Source organism: Vitis vinifera, chromosome 6 (assembly GCF_030704535.1).
Source record: "Vitis vinifera cultivar Pinot Noir 40024 chromosome 6, ASM3070453v1".
Classification (NCBI taxonomy): domain Eukaryota; kingdom Viridiplantae; phylum Streptophyta; class Magnoliopsida; order Vitales; family Vitaceae; genus Vitis; species Vitis vinifera.
The window spans coordinates 20230705-20254302 of record NC_081810.1 but is presented as its reverse complement, the minus strand read 5'-3'; the positions used below and the strand labels follow the sequence as shown (position 1 = coordinate 20254302).

At 34.7% G+C, this 23598-nt stretch overlaps 1 protein-coding gene across 1 annotated transcript in view; it reads left to right on the top strand.

Annotated features, from left to right (window-relative positions):
• Window positions 1-7661: 7661 nt before the first annotated feature.
• Window positions 7662-23598, top strand: part of LOC100265341 (nuclear cap-binding protein subunit 1) — a 58844-nt gene continuing 42907 nt past the window's right edge. Inside the window, exons 1-4 of the mRNA XM_003632204.4 lie at window positions 7662-7979; window positions 8111-8170; window positions 14547-14603; window positions 18643-18714. Of these exons, the coding sequence (XP_003632252.1) occupies window positions 7896-7979; window positions 8111-8170; window positions 14547-14603; window positions 18643-18714 (273 nt within the window). The 5' untranslated portion in view covers window positions 7662-7895. The remainder of the gene's footprint in view (window positions 7980-8110; window positions 8171-14546; window positions 14604-18642; window positions 18715-23598) is intronic.

Below are 23598 nucleotides of genomic sequence, written 5' to 3'. Positions count from 1 at the left end.
ATTACAGAGAGCTGATGACTACAAGTTGTTGACAGCAGAGGAATGACTCTAAGAAAATTAAAAGAGAATTTTTGAACTCTCAAAATATTTTTTGCAACTCTCTAATATTTTTCTCTCTTGCAGCTAACTCTTACAACACTCTTGGAACCCCTTCCCGAGCTCTGCCTTGGTAGGAAGCCTTTGAGCCCTATTTATAGCAAAGGCTTGAAGGCTTTATGCATTGGATGTCTTCCACGTGTATGCAGGAGGTAAATTTGCTTTCTTCTTCTTCATTTGGTCACATGGGTGATGAGTCATCTTGCTTTTTACTTTAAAGGACGGATTTTACTATTCACAAAACACTATTCACTTTTTTTTTTTTTTTTTTTTTTTTTTTTTTTTACAAACTGTGCACTGTGCACTTCTTCAGACTTCATATACTGTTTTTTTTTTTTTTTTTTTATTTACTGGATAATCACAAGAGAGCTACTTTACAGATGTACAAAAGATTCTTGATTCTTGATATCTCTTAGTTGAGCATTTCTAAGAGATATTTCTCAAAAGTTTTTCTGGCTTCTTCTTCAAGGACATATTCTTTTTTATACTTATCAACAAGATAAGTAAATTGAGTTTGAAACAAAAGAGGGACTTCATGAAAGTTATTTGCAGAGATGATTTTTTGAATATTATCTTCAGTAATGAGATTATAGTTAGAAGAACTATAAATCTCAGAATCAAGGTCTCTTGCAATTATTCTTGATCTCCAATGTCTGATTTGTTTTTTTGAGACTGGATTTAGTACAGGGCCAAGGGTCCTCTGTACCAAACAACTGATGTTTTCTCTGATTGGCTTTGAGTAAAATGAGATGCTGAGCAGGGTAGACTCCTCCATCATTCGACCATTCAGGAGGTTTACTTTCTATGATGAGTTCAACAGATTTGAAATCATTGATGAAGGCATTTAAAACACAAATAGCTAATTTTCTTCCAAATTTATCAGTTTGATCAGGATGAGAGAAAATCAATTGATAAAGAACTCCATAGTCCATGAGAAGGGTTGGAGTTAGCTCTATTGACTCATTGTTGAATTTAATGACTATTGGTTTATAACTGTCTAAGTCAATGTTGGCTTTGCATATACTGTAAGTAAGAGCACACTTACAGTCATGCCTTTCTAATGGAATTTCTCTACACAAGGGATCGGTCTTTGGACAATTATTATAAGTATTGTCATAACAAGAAATCCAAGTGAAGCTCATCCCTTGAATAGTAATTCCAAAAGTGCTACAGTCAGCAAGAAATTGCATGATATGCTCTTGCTTTGCTTCTCCTGTAGCTTTAGCCTTTTCACATATCATCTGTCTAATACTTTCAAGAAGGTCCAAATTTTTCAACTTGAAAAATGAAAATCTGGAAATTTGACATTCTTGGCCTTCCTGGGAAAGTTTTGAATCTTCATTTGGTTTTGAAAGTTCTTTTTGAAATTCATTTTGAAAATCTTTTGAAAATGCATCTTTGGATCCTTTTGCTTTTTTCCTGCAAATGAAATTTTCAAGATCTGTATCCATTGGGGTGCAATGTATATCAGAACTTGAAGGGTTAGAAAAACTTTCTAATTTATCATTTAACTGTTTAAAATAGAAAGATAAGGCATTTAAAGCTTCCAACTTTTGAATATCACTTTTTGCATTCCAGAGGTTGTCTAAAATGCATTTTTGTGATCTGTCTAAACCTTCAATATCTTTATGAATCCGAAATGACAGATTACATTTAGGAAATACTGGAAGAGTAAATTTCCCAAATGTAATTCTTTCTTGCTCCATCTGTACACAAAGTTTAAATGTTAGTATCTTTATTGAAGAATAAAACAAATATCTAATGGTTTTGTCTTTATCATACCAAATTTGAAAATATATTGAGTTCATGAGGGGAACATAATTTCTAATAATGATATTAAAATGAGTCTTTGAATATTTTGAAATCACATTTATTGACTTATATGAGCATGCACAAATACCATCACAATCTTTTTGATTATCTGATTCTTCTTCTAGACTTGACCCTTCACTTGATATTTCTTGAGTTATGAGGATTTGATTATCTTCTTCTGATTCATAATTTTCACTTGATTCATCATTTTCTTTATCAATCATTAATCCTATCATTAAATTTTTGAGTTTATCACTTATTTCTAATGAATTGATTTTATTTTCTAATTGACAATCTCTTGAATAATGACCTACTTTTCCACATTTATAACAAGTAGGTGTTTTCTTTTTTAAATTTGATTTATTTGGAGGTTTTGATTTATTAGGAGTAGATTTTACAAACTTCTTTTGAAATTTTGATTCTGTTGAAGGTTTTTTACTTTTTATTTTATTTTGTTTATTTTTTCTTTTTGAAGGGGCAACTAATGTATCATAACCGTAATACGAACAAAATTTTCCTAATTCTTTTCTGTTATCTTGTTTCTCTTTTTTCATTTGACTCTTTAATTTAAGATCTGTACAAAGAGCTACACCTTCATTATTAACAAAAGTAATTAATTCTCCATAAGTTAATGACTCATAAGGAATCCTACCATTATGAATATTTCTTATTCTTTGTCTAACTTTTTCTGCAAATAAGGTGGGTAATCCTGATATAAATTTTTCTTTCCAATAATGATTTCCACAATCAGGTCTTGACATAACTTTGACTAGAAACATATCCTTATACCACTTAAAATCTTGAAGTGTTGGACATCTAAGATTGTTAAGGATTTCAGAAGTTCTTTCTTGAAAATAGACTGGATCTCCTATAAAATGTTTTGTTATTGCAAATATTAGAGTATTGACAGCATCTTCTTCATAAGTTTGGACTGATGTTCCTTCTTCTTTGATTATTGTCTTTTTTGCATTTAATATATATTCTCTATCATTTTGACTCAAATAATGATCCCACCATCCTTTAAGCAAACCAGTGAATCCTATGACCAAGGCACCGGCAGCATGAAAGTCAGAATTACTAGTCTTGATTCTATATGCATTTGCAGCCATCATCATTTCATGAAGCAGATTGATTATTTGATGTTCACTCATTCCATCTATATTCCATTCATAAAAACTACTACCATCATAACTAGCAGCTAATTGATAATCTCTTTCTTCTAATTGGACATCAGGAAAAGAGGGTTTTGAATAATAATTTTTTCTACTTACAAAATTATTAGAAATTGCATTGACTGTTGCAGGAGGTTTTACTATTGAATCAGGAGACATTTTGAATTGTTCTTCTATTTTATTGATTTCTGATTTTCCTTTTGTTATGGTTTGAATTTGATTCTTAGTTTGATTAATACCATTAATATTGAGTTTATCTAATCTAATTTGTATTTCTTTTAACATTATTTCTGTTGGTGTGGCTAATTGAATATTTGATTTTGCAGCATTTATAGGAATAATAAAAGGTTGATCTGAACACTTAGAAGATGATGATGACGAAGATGATGATGATGATAAAGTTGAAGAAACTTTTGAAGAAAATTGTAATTTTGATGTTGTTTCTCCTATCCTCTCTCTCGGGACAGAAGAAAACAAAAATTGAGAAATTTTTGTTGTCTGTTGATTCACATGTTGAAGAGAATGATTTGTATAATTTAATTGTTGTTGAATTTGTCTAATGTCTTTGTAAATTATGGGACTTTGTTCATCTTTAGTTCTTGGAATTTTCAAGGGTGATGCAGAAATTGAATTGTTGTCAAAATTGAATTGATGATTATTTAAGGGTGGTTGTGAACCTAATTATGAGGTTATTGTTAAAATTCTTTTTTGAATATTTTCTGAGTGTTTTAAGGCTAATTGGTGTCCTTCTTTATCTCTTAAAGTTATAATTTGTTTTCTTTGTTTTTTAAGTTTGAAAAACCAATAGAAAAAGGGAATAGTAATTTTCTTTTGATTCATATATTTTTCATATTGTTTTCTTAGTGCATTTCTAGTTTGAGGAGGAAATGTTTGAAAATAAACTCTTTTTGAATCATTTTTAGGAGAAAAATAATCTGATTTTATCCATTCTATATTAGGAGTAAAAGGAGTCTTTTTGTAATTTTTCTTATGAATTATGTTGACTTGATTAGGAAACATATCTGAATGAGTAGGAGACACAGGAGGAGATTCATTTTGTTGATAAACAGGAATAGGAATTTTTGGAGTAAAATTGACACTATTTAAGCTAACATTTGAAGTAGAAGGTCTTGAAGACACGAAATCTTGATTGAAAGAATATCTAGATGCTGGAGAAAATTCTATTTGAATAGTACCATCAGTATGTTGAATAATTTTTGAAGGAGTTGTTAAAGGTTTAATAGGTTTTGGATGAGTTAAATCTTTTAATTCCCATTGACTCCCTTGAGTAATTTCATTCCATTTTAATTTCTTAGGAACAAAAGCTTGGGTATTATTAGGATTATATTGTAATAATAATGTTTCATCCTTGACAGATTGACATATGGCTCTAGGATTTAATTGAGTAGTCATGACTTTATAATATATCCTATAAATTATTGCTATAGTTTGAGCTTCTTCTACAAAATTCATTTTTTAGTTTTAATATTTAAAGTTAAACTAGAAAGTATACTAGGATCATTTATGTTCATAGAAAAGTTTGGAAAACAATTAAAATAAATAGGACCATTAGCAAGGTTTGAATCTATCATGCTAAGTATTGAATCAGTAAAATTTATAGATCTAGCATCTCTAAGGCATGTAAATACAGGAATATCTAATCCTAGCCTAAATAAAGGTTTTATAGCAACTTGAACTAATCCTATATGAATATAATTGAATTTCTTCCTATGATGATTAATAGTATTTTGACTTAACAATTGAAGACTTTCTAAATTTTGATTAAGAGATATAGTTTTTTCTTCAGTTTTTATTGAATAATTTTGATTAAATTCAAAATTTCCTTGTTGATATATTGTATTAATTTTCATGTGAGGAATTGACCAATTATGAAGTTGACTCTCTATTTGAGCAATATTTATTTCTTGACTATTAACTATATTTTGAGTGAGTGATGATGCAGTAAATGATGCAGATGATGATGCAGAACTATCATTAGACCCAAGTGTTTTGGAAGAACTACCTCTACTTAATCTCCTAAAAATATTACTCATTGTCACAGAAAATAATCACAATTTTATCCTTAATTAATTCAGATAATTTCCTGAACAGGGACCACCACAAGCGGATCAACACGGGACTTACGCTCCTTCTGCCCTTAAACACCGCTTAGTTTGATCAATTAAGTACTTGATTGATTTACTAGTTGAATCAACATTGGTTTAGACCGTTGCGTCGATAATAACTTTACTACAAACATGTTAATACAATAACAAAAGTAATCATTGATGTATTCATTAACTACATCAATGAATACTATAGATTATTTCACAAACCCGTAACTTGAATCTTGTGTCTAACTCATAATGTACTAAAGTCATGTACAATGGAGATGATAAATGTGTGAATGCTCAAATAATAATTAAAACAAATAAAGATAAAAGAAGATAACTATAATCATTAAAAAAAATTATCAATAAAACAATATTTTGTTTTGTTATGTTTTCAAGGGATCTATCCTAATGCTTGTATTGTATGCACACGATTCAAAACATCACAAAATACATGAAAGAAACGATAAGAGAGGACAATAATGGTTTTATTGAAAATTAATGGGAGAAGAAGAACCCTCTCTCTAGGCTCAAAATGATCCAAAAAATCAATAAGAGATAGAGAAATAATACATTGATGTTTCAATTGATAATTCGTGAAAGAAGAAGAAGCTTGTATTTAAAGGCTAAAATGGATAACGTCTATTGATTTTAGGATTATATTTATTCTATTACCATCTTCTTATTAGGAACTTTGGATGACTTCATTCCTTAATCTCAAATGATATATGGTGTATCAAATTTAATCTTAGGTTTTTTAGATCTAATGTAATGGAAAACAATTATAATAAAAACCATATTATTTAAACATGGATTTAGAAATAGAGAACTCGTACTTATGATATAAACGTTCCTAAGTCAAATTCATTCATAAAAGATGTTGAAGATGTCATAAAACTTTTCTATCAAATGATCTATTACTCAATCTTTCATTCGTGAACCTGACATAAGAAAAATGAGAATGTTAAGTTTTTTTATTTTTTATTTTTCTTAAGGGTGGCACAAGAGTATTTTAAGATGTTGATGTTAAGTTTGTCTCATCATCCATAAAACGAAATAATGAAAGTTTAAAGTCATAACTCAAGGTATTTATAGGTTTTTATGTGAACGTAAGTCACTTAAGCCTTCAACTTGGATCCTTATTAACTATTTAACCTCATTGGGTTCATATTAATTGATTAATCTAATCTATAAAATTTATTTAAGAGATATAGTACAACATTACATTTTTAATAAAACACATTTTATGCAAGCTTATAAATTATAAATCCAAATTATTTTAAACACACATGCCATGATAAAATGGGAGCTCGAGTGGAGACTACATCCCTCAAATAATTTTTTATTTTTCAATAAATTATTTTTGTTGTATTTTAACTATTAACCATTTAGGTGTATTATAGAAACTAGTTTTCAACAAGACTCAAAGAAATTAGAATGCTTCATGTATAAAACACAAATTTGTTCATCACAAGGACCGTTTTATGAGAAGTCTTACTAAAAGCTAAAATAATGTAAAAAATAACGATGATAATTATATAAAATCTGTAAAATTTACTCAATTCAAACACCACATGCCTAATAATTATGTCATATTTTTTACTAAATATGACTCATCCATCCATTTAATAACTAAATCAAATAAAATCGAGTTTATTTCTATTAAATTAATACAAAATCATGGTAAATAATTAACATACTTGTATATTATTCGAATGCGATAATAATCCATTTAATGTGACTATCACGTATTTAACTTATTCAATACTTCAAATTTACATGAATTATCAATTGGTTTATTTTCTAAATCGTTTATAAAAACAATAAAATAATATAACTTATCAGTAAAACATTGTTTTATTTATAAATATATTTTAAAATCTATAACTATACAAAAAAGCAAGTGATGTATAGATTATGGCAATATTTTGCAACAATTAAACGAGTTCTACATGAGTCGAAGTCATCAACATCACACTATAAATTACTTGTGTAAAAAAAGAATTATGTTGTAGAAACTTAATTAATAAATAAGTTGGGTTAGTAATGTTAACACTAAGGTTATATTTGGTAATGGAAAATATTAGAGAAAGAAAAAAAAATGTTAAGGAAAATGGTTTTCTCATGTTTGGTTATACAATATATAAAAAATAATTAAAATTAATTTAAATTTGATATATTATAATTTTATTTAATTTTGCTATAATAGAGAAAAATAAGTAAAATGAGTTTAAAGTAATGCCAAAAAATAATTTATTAAATTTAAAATTATTTTTTATCTTTCTTTCTATTTTTTTTTCTGTGACATTTTCCTCTAAATTTTTTGGGAATCAAATATAGCGTTAAAATCATATGATATTAATTTAAAATAACTTTGGAACAATTAAAAATCATTTAATTTTTTAAATTTGATTTATTTCTTTTACAAAGCTGCATCAAATAAGACCCTTTTGAATTAGAGATTTATTAATTTCAAAATATATCTTACAATTGAGGGAAAAAAAAGGGGCAAAGCGGACGGGTGGGCATGAGGTAGGGTGCTAGGGTTTTACCCGTGTGATCCACGCTCCATGCTTCAATCTACCACCGGATCCAAAACCCTGCAAATTTTCTCTCTTTTTCAAAACGCATCGTTTCGTCCCTTCCTTCGTCTCTCCGAAACGCAGAGTTTCGTCTTCCTCCCCCTCTCCGCAAGTAGGTGGAGATGAGCAGCTGGAGAACTATTCTTCTCCGGATCGGCGACAAATGCCCCGAGTACAACGGCAACTCGGACTCCAAGGAGCACATTGTCCGTAAACCATTAATTTTATCTAAAACCCTAATTTTAACCACATTCCTTTGCTTTCAATGTGGCTTTTCTGAATTTCTGGTTGCTAATCACACTCTCTTCTCACTGTTGACTTTCCTTTGCACTTGCAGGAGACATGCTATGGCGTGCTTCGCCGCGAGTTGGAGCACTATGGGAATGATATTTTGCCTGTAGTTCTCTTTTACTTTCTTCCTATATTGTACTTTATATTGTTAATTTATATTATTTGACTAATTTTTGGCCGCTGGAGACGAGGAAAAAGAGAAAAAAAAATTCAACTTTAAATTCGTTATTTGTTATTCACAGTTTCAGGGGTTTTCTGATTCTGTTTTTTAAAATCCCACCCCACCAGCATTTTTTTTTCGCTTGAACTTATTTTTTTGGTTTTGGAATATGCGGATGTTTTTTTGGGAATTACATTCCAACTGGATTCTCTGTACACTTTCACATTCTACCTTCGGAAAAAAAAAAAAAAAAAAAACATTCTACCTTCGTGGAAAACAGATACAGTTGTTGAAAACAGAGCCCAGCAGACACTTAGTTTCCGAAGAGAAATTAAAATCTCATCTAAAGTCTGTTGAACAGTTGGCCATGCATAGTTGTTTTTGTTTTTGGTCCCAAATGACAAACCAATTATGCAAGCTTCTAGTTCTTCTGTTATTATCTATGTTGCATGGTTTTGGGTGAGACTGTGTGTTTAGCTGAATATATCATATTAAAAGAAGAAAAAGGAAAATAAATTAAAAATCAATCAAAAGAAAAGATATCCTCGACAAGACTTCCTCCTATTTTGACTGTACCATATCGATGTCTATTGGAGTGGGTTTCTCCTCTTCTTTTTTGCTGATCAGATTTTGTAAATAGAGAAGGATTTCTCATCCTTCAGTTGTATTTTTTCATTATATTTTGTTTCTGATTTAAAAAAAAAACCTTCCTCCTTTTTTTTGTTTTTTTTTTTCCTTCTCTTTTCTTTTCATCCTTTTGTTCTTGTCTCTAGATATCCCATAGAAGTTCACTCTTCAACAAACTCTTTCTTTCTTCAACGTAACTATAAACTATATGGTAAAGAAGTTCCTTTGTGCTTATTTTGGATCATATGGGAAGAAAGAAATAGGGGAGCATTTTATAATACTGGAAATGTGGATCAATCATTCAAACAACCCTTTATGCTTACTTTTTTGGAATAGGCTAGAGTGTATATAGGAGATTGCTCTATGTCTATGATGGATTGTATCGATTGATTGAGCTCTAAGTAGTGTGAGGGGGTTGTTTTTTGTGTATCCCTTTAGTTGGCCTTTTAGCATCCTTGTATCTTTGTATACGTCTTGTATGCTTTTGTGCGCCCTTTTATGTAGGTGTTGTTAATATATTAAATTTTGTCTATAAAAAAAAAAAATCTATATTTGTACAACTATATGGCAAGGATCCCCCTACTTGCAATCATGTTGTGGTGTGCTAACATGGGTATGTTGGATGAATTTGGAGAATCCATGTAGCATAGATTATTAATGGTGTTGTTGTTGTTGTGATTATTATTATTATTATTATTATTTTTTTATTTTTTTGATAGGAAACGACAAAGGAATATGTTGATAAAAAGGAAGTACAAGAGAAGGATGAGGAATCCTCCCACCAAAGAAAAATAAGACTACAAGTAATCAAATATAAGAAGATACAAAGAAAGAACTAGCAAACACTCTAGTTAGACCAACCCATTGGGATTACACACCGCTAACCAATCAAGTTGTAACACGTTAAGAGGTATCCCCTTAAAAACCTTAGAACAAAAAGCCCAAAGAGAAGCAAGAAAACGAATAGAATCCCAAAGATACTCTGAATTCCTTGCTTTATCCTCAAAAATCCTTGCATTTCTTTCCCGCCACACCACCCACATTAAAGCGATGCACGCGTCTTACCATAAAACAATCCCTCTCTTAGAAGATCCAAAACCATTAAAATTAGTAGATAACATGTCAGAGATGCTCATTGGGGGAACCCAATCCGTTCTTGCTAATTGAAATAATCTGTGCCACAACCCCATCGTCAAAGAGTAATGGAGGATAAGGTGATCTACTGTTTCTCCATGTTTCATGCACAACTTACAAATGTCGGGACTAAGTGCTTTGTGGGGTCTTCTCAATTGTAGCAAGTCATTAGTGTTAACCTTCTTGTGAGCCACCAACCAGACAAAGGATTTGACTTTGAAGGGGACTTGAGAATTCCAGATGAACTTAGTAGGGAAAACTGGAGGCGAATCAGAATATTGAGATAAGGCAAGAAAGAAAGATTTGACTGTGAGAAATCCTGAAGGAGATAAGGACCAGGATCTCACGTTTGGAACCGAAGGTGATATGTGTAGACGATCAAGAGACCGCATAAGGCCTTCTAAATCTTCTATCTCAGAATCGGAAAGATTTCAATGAAAGTTGAAATTCCAAGAGAATGGGCGGGTTGTGATTATTATTATTATTATCATTATCATTATTTTGCATTTTTTTATCAACCAAATGGAGCATTTAGAAAGAACATAGCTTTTAATATGAGAGAGTATGGGTATTACAATGCTCTCCATTTGTTTGCTTTTAAATATGTTCACCATTAGTATGTTATTAACATGATGATCTGCCCATTGCTTGTGAAAGATTCGTCACATGCTTTAGAAGGTGGATTCTTGGTCAAGTGTCCAAGTTTGTGTTGAACAAAGGTAAATAAATTGTGAATAAGTGTCAGACATGCAAAAAACTTTGATGGGGAGAAGTGTCCCACATTACTATGTGAGTTTGAAAGCTGCCTCTTTGGGAGCTCAATAGGAGTCAAGTAGATATGAAACTAACACTCTATGTTGGATTTACCAGGTGCTGCGATTCAGAATCCTCTGTAGGGGATCTATGACATATGAACATAAGTGTCTGGTCTTTGTTTACTGCTATTATGCTTATTAAAAAATAGTTATTGGAAGTAGAATTTCATGGTATAGGACAGTAGGGGGATTATCAAGCAATAATAGTCAAGTGCTGGTGTGAAGAAAATTCAGGGCTAGGATGCTGGAAAAGTGGGGTTTAACACTGGGGGCTTGTTTGGCCATAATTCTGGCTGTCAATAACTGAACAATGGCTAATTTAGGGTTTTTGGACTATCGATGTAGCTATTGGAAGTGTAAATGGTTTTTAGAAGTTAAGGTTTAGAAAATGGGTTGTGGCATTAAAAAAAAATAAAAATTGCATGGAAATTGGTGGCTGTGAGTTATTCATACCTGAATATTGCACATGAATTCTGGTTGAAGTGATTCTTTCATTTCTCTACTCCAATATTCTTTGCTTATGAGAACCATCAAATTTCTAAATTATTTAATTGAACAGCTGATAAGGGACCACAATGATATTGTGATTAGAGCTTTTTCAAAATTGGCAGGAGAAGGTTGAGCCATTGTGGCCGAGATTTTAGCCCTTTTAGAGGGCTCGCTACAAGCCAGGGCTTTTAGCCTTTCTAACATACAAGTAGAAGGGACTATGCCATATTGTTATAATGAATGACTAAACTAAAAAGATAGCCTTGGGGGTACAGTGGGTGGCTCTGTGAATATTATATGTTGCATGCATCCTAGTCTACTCTTTCTCTTGGTCTCCTTGTTCAACTAATATTGTTGCTGATCTTTCAACAAAGAGAGGAGCAATGCTTTGGGTTCCTTGTGTAGGAGATTTTTTACCCCCCTTGAGGAGCATCAAGTCACTTCTCCTTGTATAGTTTCATGTTGTATCCATGCAATGTATAGCTCTCCTTATGTTTTTGGAGAAATTTTCTCCACCTTTTATTTTGATAAGATTCCACAAATTTTGGAAGGATTCCTTGTCCTTAATTTGTTCTTTTGAATTCATATAAGTGAATTTGTTTGTTTTTTTTTATCAATTGTGTATCTTTGTTTCCTATTCCTTGAATTTTTTGTTAATAAAAAAATGTTTGTTTTTGACATATATATATTTTGCAATAAATGCATTGCCAATTGAATTGTACTTTGACTAGATAAATAAAATGCTTGACGCTAATTACTTATCTTGAACTTTGGGTCCTCTATAATACATAGTTTATTCCATGTTTGGTTTTTGTTAATTTTGTCCTATGGTATGTGAGACATTTTTGCTTATTGAGAAATAGTGTTTATGAGACTTAACAAGAGGAGACAGGTGTTTGTACATGTCCAATTCTATTCCATGCCCTCCGTGCTTCACTTGTTTTTGAAGTGCTTGGACTAACATGTGTAGATCACTTTTTAGTGGGCAACATATAAATCTTTTTTTGTTTCATAAGTATTTGAAAAGTTTTAGTGAATCATTGTCCAAGTACATCTAATGTGTTGGGTTGCAGGGTGGGGAAACCAACCTTTGCATACTTGGGGCTTCTCATGAGTCAATGGGGGTTTGGGATGCAATTAGGAGAGATTTTAGAGAGGGCTACCTATGTGGAAGAGACACTATCTTTCAAAAGAAGAGAAACTCACTTTGATTAAAAGTATATTGTCCATCCAACCTTCCTATTTATTTCATATCTTTGTTTGTCATTCCAAGAAGGGTGAGCTTAAGATTTTAGAGCAGATACAAAGAGATTTCCTTTGGGGTGGGATTTGGGGGGGGGGGAGGCGCTCTTGTGAAAAAACTTCATTTGGTCAATTGGGCTATTGTTTGCTTGGATAAAAAGTATGGGTGACTCGACTTTAGAAATATATCCCTCATAAATAAGGCCCTCATTGGCAAGTAGGGTTAAAGATTCACAATAGAGAAAGCATCTCTTTGGAAGTGTGTTATAGTAGGAAAGTTTGGGGAAGAAGAGGGAGGATGGTTCTGTAGGAATGTGAGGGATGGTTATGAGTGGGTTTGTGAACTTGAAGATGTGGTTGTCTTTCTTTAGAGATTACAAACAATTCATTAGAAGGGATGAAGAGGATAGAATGAGTTGGAAGGTTTCTAAAGGCGACAATTTTTCCATTATATCTTTTCTCCTACCTTGCCTAGGTTAGAAGGGAGATCTTTCCTGAAGGTATAGTTTGGAATCCTTGGGAGCATATGAAGGTAGGTTTCTTTGCTTGGGAAATTTTTTTAACGTGAGATTAGCTTAAAAGGATGGGATGGATAATGCTGAATAGATGTATTATGTGGGAAGATGATGAATTATCAATTGATCACATCCTCCTTCATTCTTTAAGGCAAGTACTCTATGGCGGTTGTAGGTTTCTTTGCTTGGGAAGTTGCTTAGGAAAGGATTTTAACGTTAGATCAACTCAAAAGGATGGGATGGATAATGTTGAACAGATGTATATGTGCAAAGATGATGAAGAATCGATTGATTGCATCATCCTTCATTGCCGTTAGGCAATGAAAGAAACGGAAAAAGGCTTGGGAAGTTGTAGGTTTCTTTGCTTGGGAAGTTGCTTAGGTGTTGTATTCTACTGTTAAGGGGAACCCTTCTTAGTTGGCATAGATCTTTATATGAAAGAAACGGAAAAAGGTGTGGAGGATCTCCCCCTTGTGTGTGTTTTAAACTCTATGGGAGAAAAGAAACAAGAGATCTTTTGAAGACGCTGAACAGTGGACCAAGCAATCAAATCCATTTTCATGAGTACTTATTTGGAATGTGTTAGTGTATATAGTAGATCATTAACCATGATAGGCTTAGCTCCAAGGAAGGAGAGGAAACTTTACTCTGTTTGCCACTTTTGAATGGTGCCTTTCATTTGTGTGCGTGTATGTATGTGTGTGTGTATAATCTTATTGGTCTATCAAAAAAGGGAAGGAGAGGAAACTTGTTTTTTGTTTTTCTCTCTTGCTTTGTTCACGTGTTGAAGCGTATTGTATACATTGCGTGTACCTTGGTGTGCCCTCCACTTAGGCTGTATTAATACACACACACGCACACATTCCATTCATAGTATCCAAAGGGTATTGTAAAGGCTGTCTTGTACCTATCCTTTTTTGCAATCTGAATCTGCCAAAATCTTGACTTCATGTCAAACTTAGAAACTATTTTAGACTTAACTAACCTTAAGATCTCTCTTATTAGGTATAGGATACCTAATCCATCTTAATGCATCATTGAGAGGCTTATAATTAATTACAAGCCTAGGTGTTCCTCTTTCTAGTTCTGCTTGTTTCTGAACATAGAAGGCTGAACATATGCTTCTAGGTGTATTGTACATATATATATATATTCATTGTTTGCCTATAAAAAAAAGTACATGCACTGTGTTGTTCATGCTATGACTGGTATAAGTTGGAATCTCACACACATACAAAATTTCACATACACAGTTATTATTGTTTGTGAATTTTATATTCCCGTCGTTGGGACTATTTTGGTGTCAAAATACCAATGCCTTTACCTCTGTGAGTTAATATTTTTAGATAGAACACTGGAGAATGTGTGAATTCAACTTCTATTTATTTGCCTTAGCTTCGATGAGACCCAAATACTGGTTAGATTTTATTTTCTGCACCACAAGATTGTGCTGCTTGCATATCCATGTTGAGATATTTACATTGTTCTCCACCCTTGCAGTTTCTTCTCCAATGTGCTGAACAATTGCCTCACAAGATTCCTTTGTATGGGACAGTGGTAGCGTTTCTACATCTTTTGCCTTTTTTCTTGGCTCCTTTTTCATGCATTTGTTATAGTTGATTCCCCTTTCATTGGCACATGCACACAAACACACACAGGCACACAGATTTGGTAAAAATGAGTGCCAAAAGTTCCTTAAATTAATCTTAATTCTGAAGTACTGAACTCAGATGATTGTGTGCTCACATAGTAAGGGAAATTTTTTCGGTTATAAGTATGGACTTCAAATTTTTAGTACATTAGTCGTAAAACTCTATTCAAGGTTGAGCCACATCTCTTTTGTCTTTTTTCTTTCTTAGTGCATTTCCGTTGGTTGCTCCCCCTTTCATCTTTAACTGGTTACACACTTTCCATAGGTGATGCTAGAAATTGCTTCAATTCAAAATGATTCCAAAATTGAACTTAGAGTGTGTGTGCTTTTATAGATGCTGGAAGAAAGATGTGCTCTAGTTTAAATATGGACTTTGAATTACCGATTGAATCACTTAATTGTGCATGGTTAAACCTAATAGAGTTTATTAGCTTCTTTGAGATCAGGATATAAATTTTTTTTTTGATAGATAATGAAGAAAATATATTAAGAAGAGGCGTCAAAAGAGCGACTCAAGGTATACAGTGCCTATACACCCACTGCCAAAATGGCAAAAAAAGAAAAAGAGCCCAACCAATCAACAAAACTAACTAAAGTTAGAGGATAATCATCTATAAACAACTTTGTCTTTGACTAAAGGGAGTAAACAAAAGAACTTTTTAGTCTCTGGATCAAAAGCATGTCATCATCGAAGGCCATTCTATTCCTAACTTTCCACACCGTCCAAAAGATGTATAAGGGAGCTTCTCTTCAAACCTTCTTGCGCTTTTTGCTCACAAAAGAACCATGCCAACCCAATAGAGTCTGTCTACTTGACGAAGGAAGCACCTAAGACACCTCGAACATAGTAAAAGGCAACTCCCATAAAACCCTTGTTTTAACACAATGAATAAGGAGGTGATCTATGGTCTCTTCATTCTCATGGCATTTATAACATCTATTTGCTAGGGCCCACTCTCTTTTTTGAACTAGATCCAAGGTTAAAGCTTTACCCACGTTGCCTCCAAAGCAAAAAAAAAAGCTAACTTTAGGCTGCACCCACGAGTTCCAAATGCTTCTCAAAGGTAAAGAAACAGAGTTGCCCGACTCTAAGGTGTTGTAGAGAGATTTAATAGAAAACTTGCCAACCTTTGTTTTAGTCCAAAGCACCTTGTCTTCCACATCCCCACACACTCTCTTCTCGTGCAATCGTACTAAAAAACTCTCTACAACATCCATCTCCCAATCATTGAAAGGTCTTGAGAAGCATGGATTCCAAACCCCACTTCCCCCTTCAAGTGAGGAGTCCCAAATAACCTCTACCCACGCCTCCTTTGAGTTATCTAAAGGAAACAAGGACGCAAAGAACATACACTAAGGAGTTCCCCACACTATTTATCCTTCTAAAATTTCACACTCTGACTATGACCCACTAAGAAAGAGATCTTACTACTCAAAAGATCTTAATCCTTCCTTATCACTTTCCACAACCCAACACCATATACCCCTCTCACTCCCTAAGAACACCACCCCCCTCTTTCTTTCCCATACTTCCGTATGATAACTTGATTCCAAAAGGCCCCTCTCTCATTTGCAATCGCTAGTTTCACTCCTTCCCTTCGCTTTACTACCCAATAAAAAAACCTCCATCCATTGCCCTCTTTAAAAGCTAATTGAACGCCTCTATTGCAATCACGAACAAAAGGGTTAGAGAAGGTCCCCCATGCCTCAAGCCCCTTGAGCTTTGAAAAAAGCCTATAGGAGTGCCATTGACCAAAACAGAAAAACTTGTTGTGGAAATGCACCACTTGATTCAGCCAATTAATTTATCCCCAAAACCCATTATTTGCATAATCAAAAGAAGGAAAGACCAGTCTGTTGATAGATATTAAGTGGGTCCTCCCAGAAACTGTAAAGAAGGCTTTAATCTCCTGGAGGGGTTCATTTGTAGGGAAGAAAAGGAAAAAGATTTGGAAATCCATTCCGTTGTGTATTTTTTGGACGGTTTGGAAGGAGAGGAATAGGTTAGCCTTGAGGGGGGGTGCGTTGAATATTCAGAAATTAAAGAATTCTTTTGTCTGTAACTTATGGAATTGGGCCAAAGTGTATTTAGGTGAGGAGTCTTTCTCCCTTATAGGATTTTTGGAGTGGATAACTTCCACTTAAGGGGAGGTAGTTCTTTTTGGTTCTTTTTCTCTTTTTGAGGCTGTAGCCGTCTTGTATACTCCCTGTATGCTTTGCGGCGTTTAGCCTTTTCTAATGCATATCTTGTTTACTTATCAAAAAAAAAGAAGGAAAGACCAGTCCACATGATCATAAGCGTTCTCTATGTCAAGTTTGCACGAAATACCACATTTATTATTTTTCAAAATTGAATCAATGACCTCATTAGCAATAAACATTGTATCCAAAATTTGTCTTCCCTCCACAAACGCCTCTTGGGCCTTATAAACCACTTTTCCTACCACCTTTCTTAATCTATTGGCTAACACCTTAGGCAACCACTTGTACAAACCCACCCACTAGACTAATCGGCCTAAAGTCCCTTAAATCTTCAACACTCCCCATCTTTGGAATTAAAACTAAAAAGGTTGCATTCACGCTTTTAACAAAATTGCTATGCTCATGGAAATCTCTACAAAAGCTCATCATGGAAATCTTTGAAGCAGCTAAATAGGTTGCATTCAAGCTTTGAGAGCTTTGAGATAAGGATATGAACATCATGGAAAGATTTGGATGTGGGGATAAGACAACTAAATCAAGTGACTAGTTTGGAAAGAGGAAATTGGAACTTTCATTTTGTTAGGAACCTGAATAATTGGGAGTTGGGTGTCATGGAGTGGTTTCTTTCTAAACTCCAAGAATAGACAATGCAGAGGGAGGAAGAGGACAAAGTAGTTTGGAAGGAAGATAGCAAAGGGGTCTTCTTTGTAAGAGGGCTTTACTCTTTGTTGGAGATAGATCATACCACCCCTTTCCCTTTAAAGATAATATGAAACTCGTGGATTCCTTTGAAGGTGAGTTTCTTCACTTGGGAGGCTTGCTGAGGAAAGGTATTGACTTTGGATCAACTTCAAAGAAGAGGGTGGACGTTGGCTAATAGGTGTGCATTGTGTAAAGAGGAGTCAAATTCTATTGATCATAGCTTTCTTTATTGTGACAAGGTGAGAATTTTATGGCATCTGGTATTCTCCATTTTTGGTATTCGGTGGGTTTTATTTGAGTCAATTAGAGAGACTCTCCTAGGGTGGCTTGACTCTTTTGTAGATAGACGACGTATTAAGGCTTGGAGAGCTACTCCTCCATGTATTTTCTGGACGATCTAGAAGGAAAGAAGTAGGAGATTCTTTGAATGCGAGGAACTTTTTGGTCAAAGGCTAAAAAATATCTTCCTTGACAATTTCTCTATGTTGGTATATAGGTGGAGGATATACGCATTTGGTTGATTTCACAGATGGGTTTGGGCTTGGATGAGGGAGGGAGTATTTTTTTGTGTACTCTCTTGTTATTTTGTCTAGTGCTCTTTGTATATGACTTGTGTACTCTTGTGCGCTTTCAACATTTATTAATTCTCTCTTACTTATCAAAATAAAAAAAGCACCTAAATCAAGTGAGTAGAAAACCAACGGATCCTTGTTGCAGAAGAGATCAGCATAGCAATAGAAGAGTCATTTATGTGGACCAAACTTCCCAATTCGTCAAAATCCATGGGCATGTTTCATTGGAATATATACCATAAAAAAAGCCAGGAAAGACCTATAAGATATGATTTCTGCTAATAAGCCATCTCTTGCTATAATAGATGTAAAGGAAGGCAACAGGTGTAACAATTTTCTGTGTTTTCTTTCTTATAATTCTTTATTCTTGCACTGTCTTTGTTATTTGCAGTTCTTTAGAAAACAACTTTTGTGCATATTAAGTGAAATTTTTGTGCTTATCTCCTGTCTCTCCCTCTCTTTCCCCCAGGTCGGCTTGTTAAACTTGGAAAATGAGGAATTTGTTAAAAAAGTAGTGGAGAATTGTCAAAATAATTTGCAGGTGAGCAATTCCCTGTCTGGATGGCTATAAGGGTGTCTCGTTAATGCTTTTACTTTTAAGCTCACAAAACTGTTGATATGTTCTGTACTTTTGTTGAATAGAAAATTAAGTTGAACTGCTTCCATGTACTGATCATGCTATGTTATTCATTCAGGAAGTTGACTTAACAATTTTGAGTCTTTGCTTTCTAATACTTTATTGCTTTTGCACTTCAATTATGTGTTCTCAACTGTAATCTATTTTATAATTGACGATTCACACAATTTTTTTTTTTTTTAAATTGTAAGTTGTCCTTGTATATATTTATTCTGAAGATGGACTTGTGTTGTGTGGTATGCAAGTGCATCACCTGTCTATCATTGATAATTCTGGTGGTGCTTGGATACCCATTGGTCTGGCTAGTCTTGTATTCATGCACTCTGTTCTGTTGGATTCTGACTTGGATAAAGATTTTTGATATGGTTAAGTGTTAAAACTTGAAATCATGATGATCTTATAGGATAAATATGACCTATTAAGATCCACTTATAATAGCTTGGTGCCTAGAATGATGCCTGGTGAGTGGTGGTCGGATTTTAGTGAGAATTTGAGGCTCTTTGCTGTAAAAAGGAGTAGGAATTTAGTCAGAAGTGAGGGTTAGATGGTTTGTACTCTTTTTATTTTTATTTTTTGGTAATTAAAGATATTGTGGAGGCCTTTTTTTGAGATGGGTTGTGATAGGGCTTAGGCTCAAATTGTTTCCCTATGACAATTTTCCAGCATTTTAATATACCTTTGAAGGGCCTACTGATTCTTTTGAGAATATAATTTTTTTTCATAAATAAAGAAGTACACTTGGAAGACATTTGAGATGATGTGGGACTTACTTCATTTCTTTGTTTTTGTTTGGGCCTCTTGCATTGATGTTTTTAAAGCCTTTCCCTTGAATGTCATTCAGCTTAGTTGGCTTTTTGTATGTACACCTTAGGGTTGGGCATACTTTGCAAGGAGCCTAGATGAGCTTTTGGTGATGTTTTTTTGATAGACAAAGGGAAAAATAAATTAAAACATGCCAAAACAGGGGGCGCTCCCTACGTACACAGACAGTATACAAAGAAAGCCAAAACAAGGCAACAAAAGAAAGAAAAAACCCAGAGAGGAAAAAGCTAACCAACAAGCCAATCACCCAAAAAATTCAAAAAAGAGAGAGAGTCCAAGTCCAAAAACTGTTGAGATCACTTTTTTCTATCAATAAATCTTTGTGTCGTTTCCAATCAAAAAAACTGTTGAGATCACTCAAGAAGAGACTGAAAAAAGAAGTTCCTCAAGCAAGTATTTGACATCTCTTCCTCTTGGAACGTTCTTCGGTTTCGCTCTCCCCAAATACACCAAAAAAGACAAATATGCGTCAATCTTCAAACTGCTCTCCTTTTCTTCCTCCCTAGCCCCTTAACTTTCCATTCTAGAAGCAGATTTCTCACTGAAGCCGGGAACACCCACACCACCCCAAAAGAAGAAAGCAACAAAGGCCAAAGCTCCCTTGTCTTACCACAATGAATTAGGATGTGGTCCGCCGATTCCTCATTCTCTTTACAAAGACTGCACCTATTAACCATAGACCAACCTCTTCTCATTAATATATCTACAGTAGAAATTTTACTCCAAAATGCTTCCCATGCAAAAAAACGAGTTCTAAAAGGGGCATACGAACCCCAAACCTCTTTGGCTGGAAATAAGGGGCTATTCTCATCCTTTAAAGACCTATAATAAGATTTAACATTAAACTTTCCCCTCCTCTCTATCTTCCAAAATAAAGAATCCTCCCCTTCTTGAACCTTTACTGTAGAAATATGATAAAAAAAACGAGTCACCTCCTCCAATACCCAATCTTGGAAGGAACTTCTAAAGTGCACCTCCCAACCCCTGCCTCCACCTCCTTGTCTCCCCCAAAGATCAGCCATTACAGCAGAATTATGGGTTGCAATTCTGAACAGCAAAGGGAAAAGATCCTTCAGCTTAGAATCTCCTACCCAAATGTCCCACTAAAATCTTGTGCGTCTGCCATTTCCAATACGAATACTAATTCTAAGAAGGAACTCCTCCCAACCCTTTCTAATGTCTTTCCAAAGGCCCATCCCATAAGACTCCCTTACCTCTTTAGTGGTCCAACCCCCTTCCTCCTTTCCAAATTTACCAACAATGACTTTTCTCCAAAAACTCTCCCTCTCTAGAGGAAATCTCCAAAGCCATTTTCCTAGTAAAGCATGATTGAAAACCTTCAAATGCCTTAACCCCAACCCTCCATGCCTCTTATCTTTGCAAATAACCGCCCATCTTACCAAGTGGATCTTCCTTCTCTCCTCCAAATCTCCCCACAAAAACTCCTTTTGAATTTTCTCCAATCTAAGTTTCACTTTCCTTGGGATTACAAAAAACGACATAAAATAGATGGGGAGTGTTAGATAATGTATAGTTATTTAGGTTATTTACTTTTCCTTTTCCTTTTCTTTCCTTACTGTATTGTGGGTCCCACTAGTATGTATATATATACCCAAGTCCAATGTGTATTCTTTACAGTTTTTCAATAATAATAATTAGGGATTCTCCCTTTTTCTTTCTCTCTCTTCACAGGGAGATTTGAGAGAGTGCTCTTAATGAGGGTAAGTTGACCTCCCTTAGAAAGATATTGTTTTTTCCACGTAGCCAATTTCCTCTTGAATCTTTCCTCTACAACATCCCAAACTCTACACAAATTATGAGAGACTCCAAGAGGTAAACCTAGATAAGTAGTAGGGAGATTCCCTAGTTTACACCCAAAAACCGCAACTGCTTTGTCCACATCCTCCACTCTCCCAATTGGAATAATTTCACTTTTTTACATGTTTATTTTTATGCCTGATACCACTTCAAAACAAATAGCAACCCACTTCCAAAATTCCGACTGACCCCTGTTATCCTCGCAAAAAAGAAGAGTGTCATCTGCAAACAATAGATGGGAAACCGAAACCCCTTCTCCACGTCTCCCCATTACCTTGAAACCCCTAATGAAACCTTTCTCCCCAGCTCTTGATATTAAACTGCTAAAAGCTTCCATAATTAGCACAAACAGATAAGGTGAGAGTGGGTCTCCCTGCCTTAGGTCTCTAAATGTTGAGAAGAACTCTGTGGGAGTGCCGTTCACTAAAACTGCCATTCTCACAATTGAAATGCAGAATAAAATCCAGTTTCGCCACTTGGGTCCGAAACCCATTTTCTCCAAAATTGAAAGAAGGAACCTCCAGTTTACGTGATCGTAAGTCTTTTCAATGTCCAATTTACACACTAAACCTACACCGATGCTTCGTTTCCTTGAGTCAATCGCCTCATTAGCTACCAAAACTGCATCCAAAATCTGCCTACCTCCCATAAACGCATTCTGACTGTTCGAAACCACTTTTCCCATCACTCTTTTCAGCCTATTTGCTAGGACTTTGACAATAATTTTATAAAGACTCCCCACAAGATTGATGGGCATAAAATCCTGCACGTCACTAGCCCCCTCTTTCTTCGGGATAAGCACTAAGAAGGTTGCATTAAGGCTTTGAAAAACAACGTTCTGCGAATGGAGCTCCTCAAACACTTGCATCACTTCCCCCTCAACTATAAGCCAACAAAAATTCCAGAACGCCAGCGTAAAACCATCCGACCTTGGCGCCTTATCTCCCCCCAAATCTGAGAGAGCTTTGGAAACCTCCTCCTCCGAAAATGACCCCTCCAAAGTCTCATTATCCAATGAGTCAAGAGTTCTAAAAAGACCTGACTCCACAGCAGGTCTTCTCACTAGAGATTCTTCAAACAAGGATTTAAAGTAGGATCCAATCCCTTATTTAAGCTCCTTCTCTTTATCCAGCCGAGCACCCCTAACTGTTAGGCTATTGATAAAATTTCCCCTTCTCCTTGCATTATCCATACGGTGAAAGAACTTGGTATTGCTATCTCCCTCTTTTAACCAAAGAGCCCTTGACTTCTACCTTCAAGAGAATTCTTCAAGGATGGCACAATGACTAAATTCATCTCTGGCTATCTGCTGATTACTCCTATCTTCCTCAGATAGAGATCCAAGCCTTTCTAAGCTATCTCAATAGTTTAACTTCTCCAAGGCTACATCCTTCCTAGCTGACACATTGCCAAGGGTCCCTTTATTCCATATCTTCAAGTCGTATTTCAAAGTCTGTAGCTTCTTTGCAAGCACAAAACTGGGTTTGCCCCTAAAATTGTAAGACTGCCACCATTCTTTAATCTTATCCTTAAAAATCTTATCCATAAAACTGTCCACCCTTAACCACATGTTTTCAAATCTAAACGGGCTTTTACTTGTTCTTATCTCACCGCAGTCTAACAAAATCGGGCAATGGTCAGAAACAGGTCTTGGAAGAAGAATTTGCATTGCCCCCGACACAAGGTCCTCCTAGTCTCTTGAAAACAAAAAGCGGTCTAACCGAGCCTTTAGGGAACCTCCTTCCCCTCCACGCCAAGTAAATGCTCCACCTCCCAATGGTGGGCTTACTAATTTAAACTCGTCAATAAAGTCTGGAAACTCTCTCATCGTGGTTGACATTTGCTTGCCATTGCTCGCTTCAATTGGAAACCGCACCATGTTAAAGTCCCCTGCTATACACCAAGGTTCATTCCAAAGCCCCTTAACAGCGGCTAGCTCCTCCCACAACTCCCTTCTCTCCCTTCCTTTGAGCGGGCCATATAACCTAGAGAAAACCCAAACAAAACCCTCCTCGCAATTTCTACAGCGGCATGAAATAGAAAAAGAACCCACTTCGACCTCCAATCCTTCCAAAACTCTCTTATCCCACAGTACTAGCACCCCACCCGCCGTACCCCTTGCATCTAAAGACACCCAACCCAAGTTCC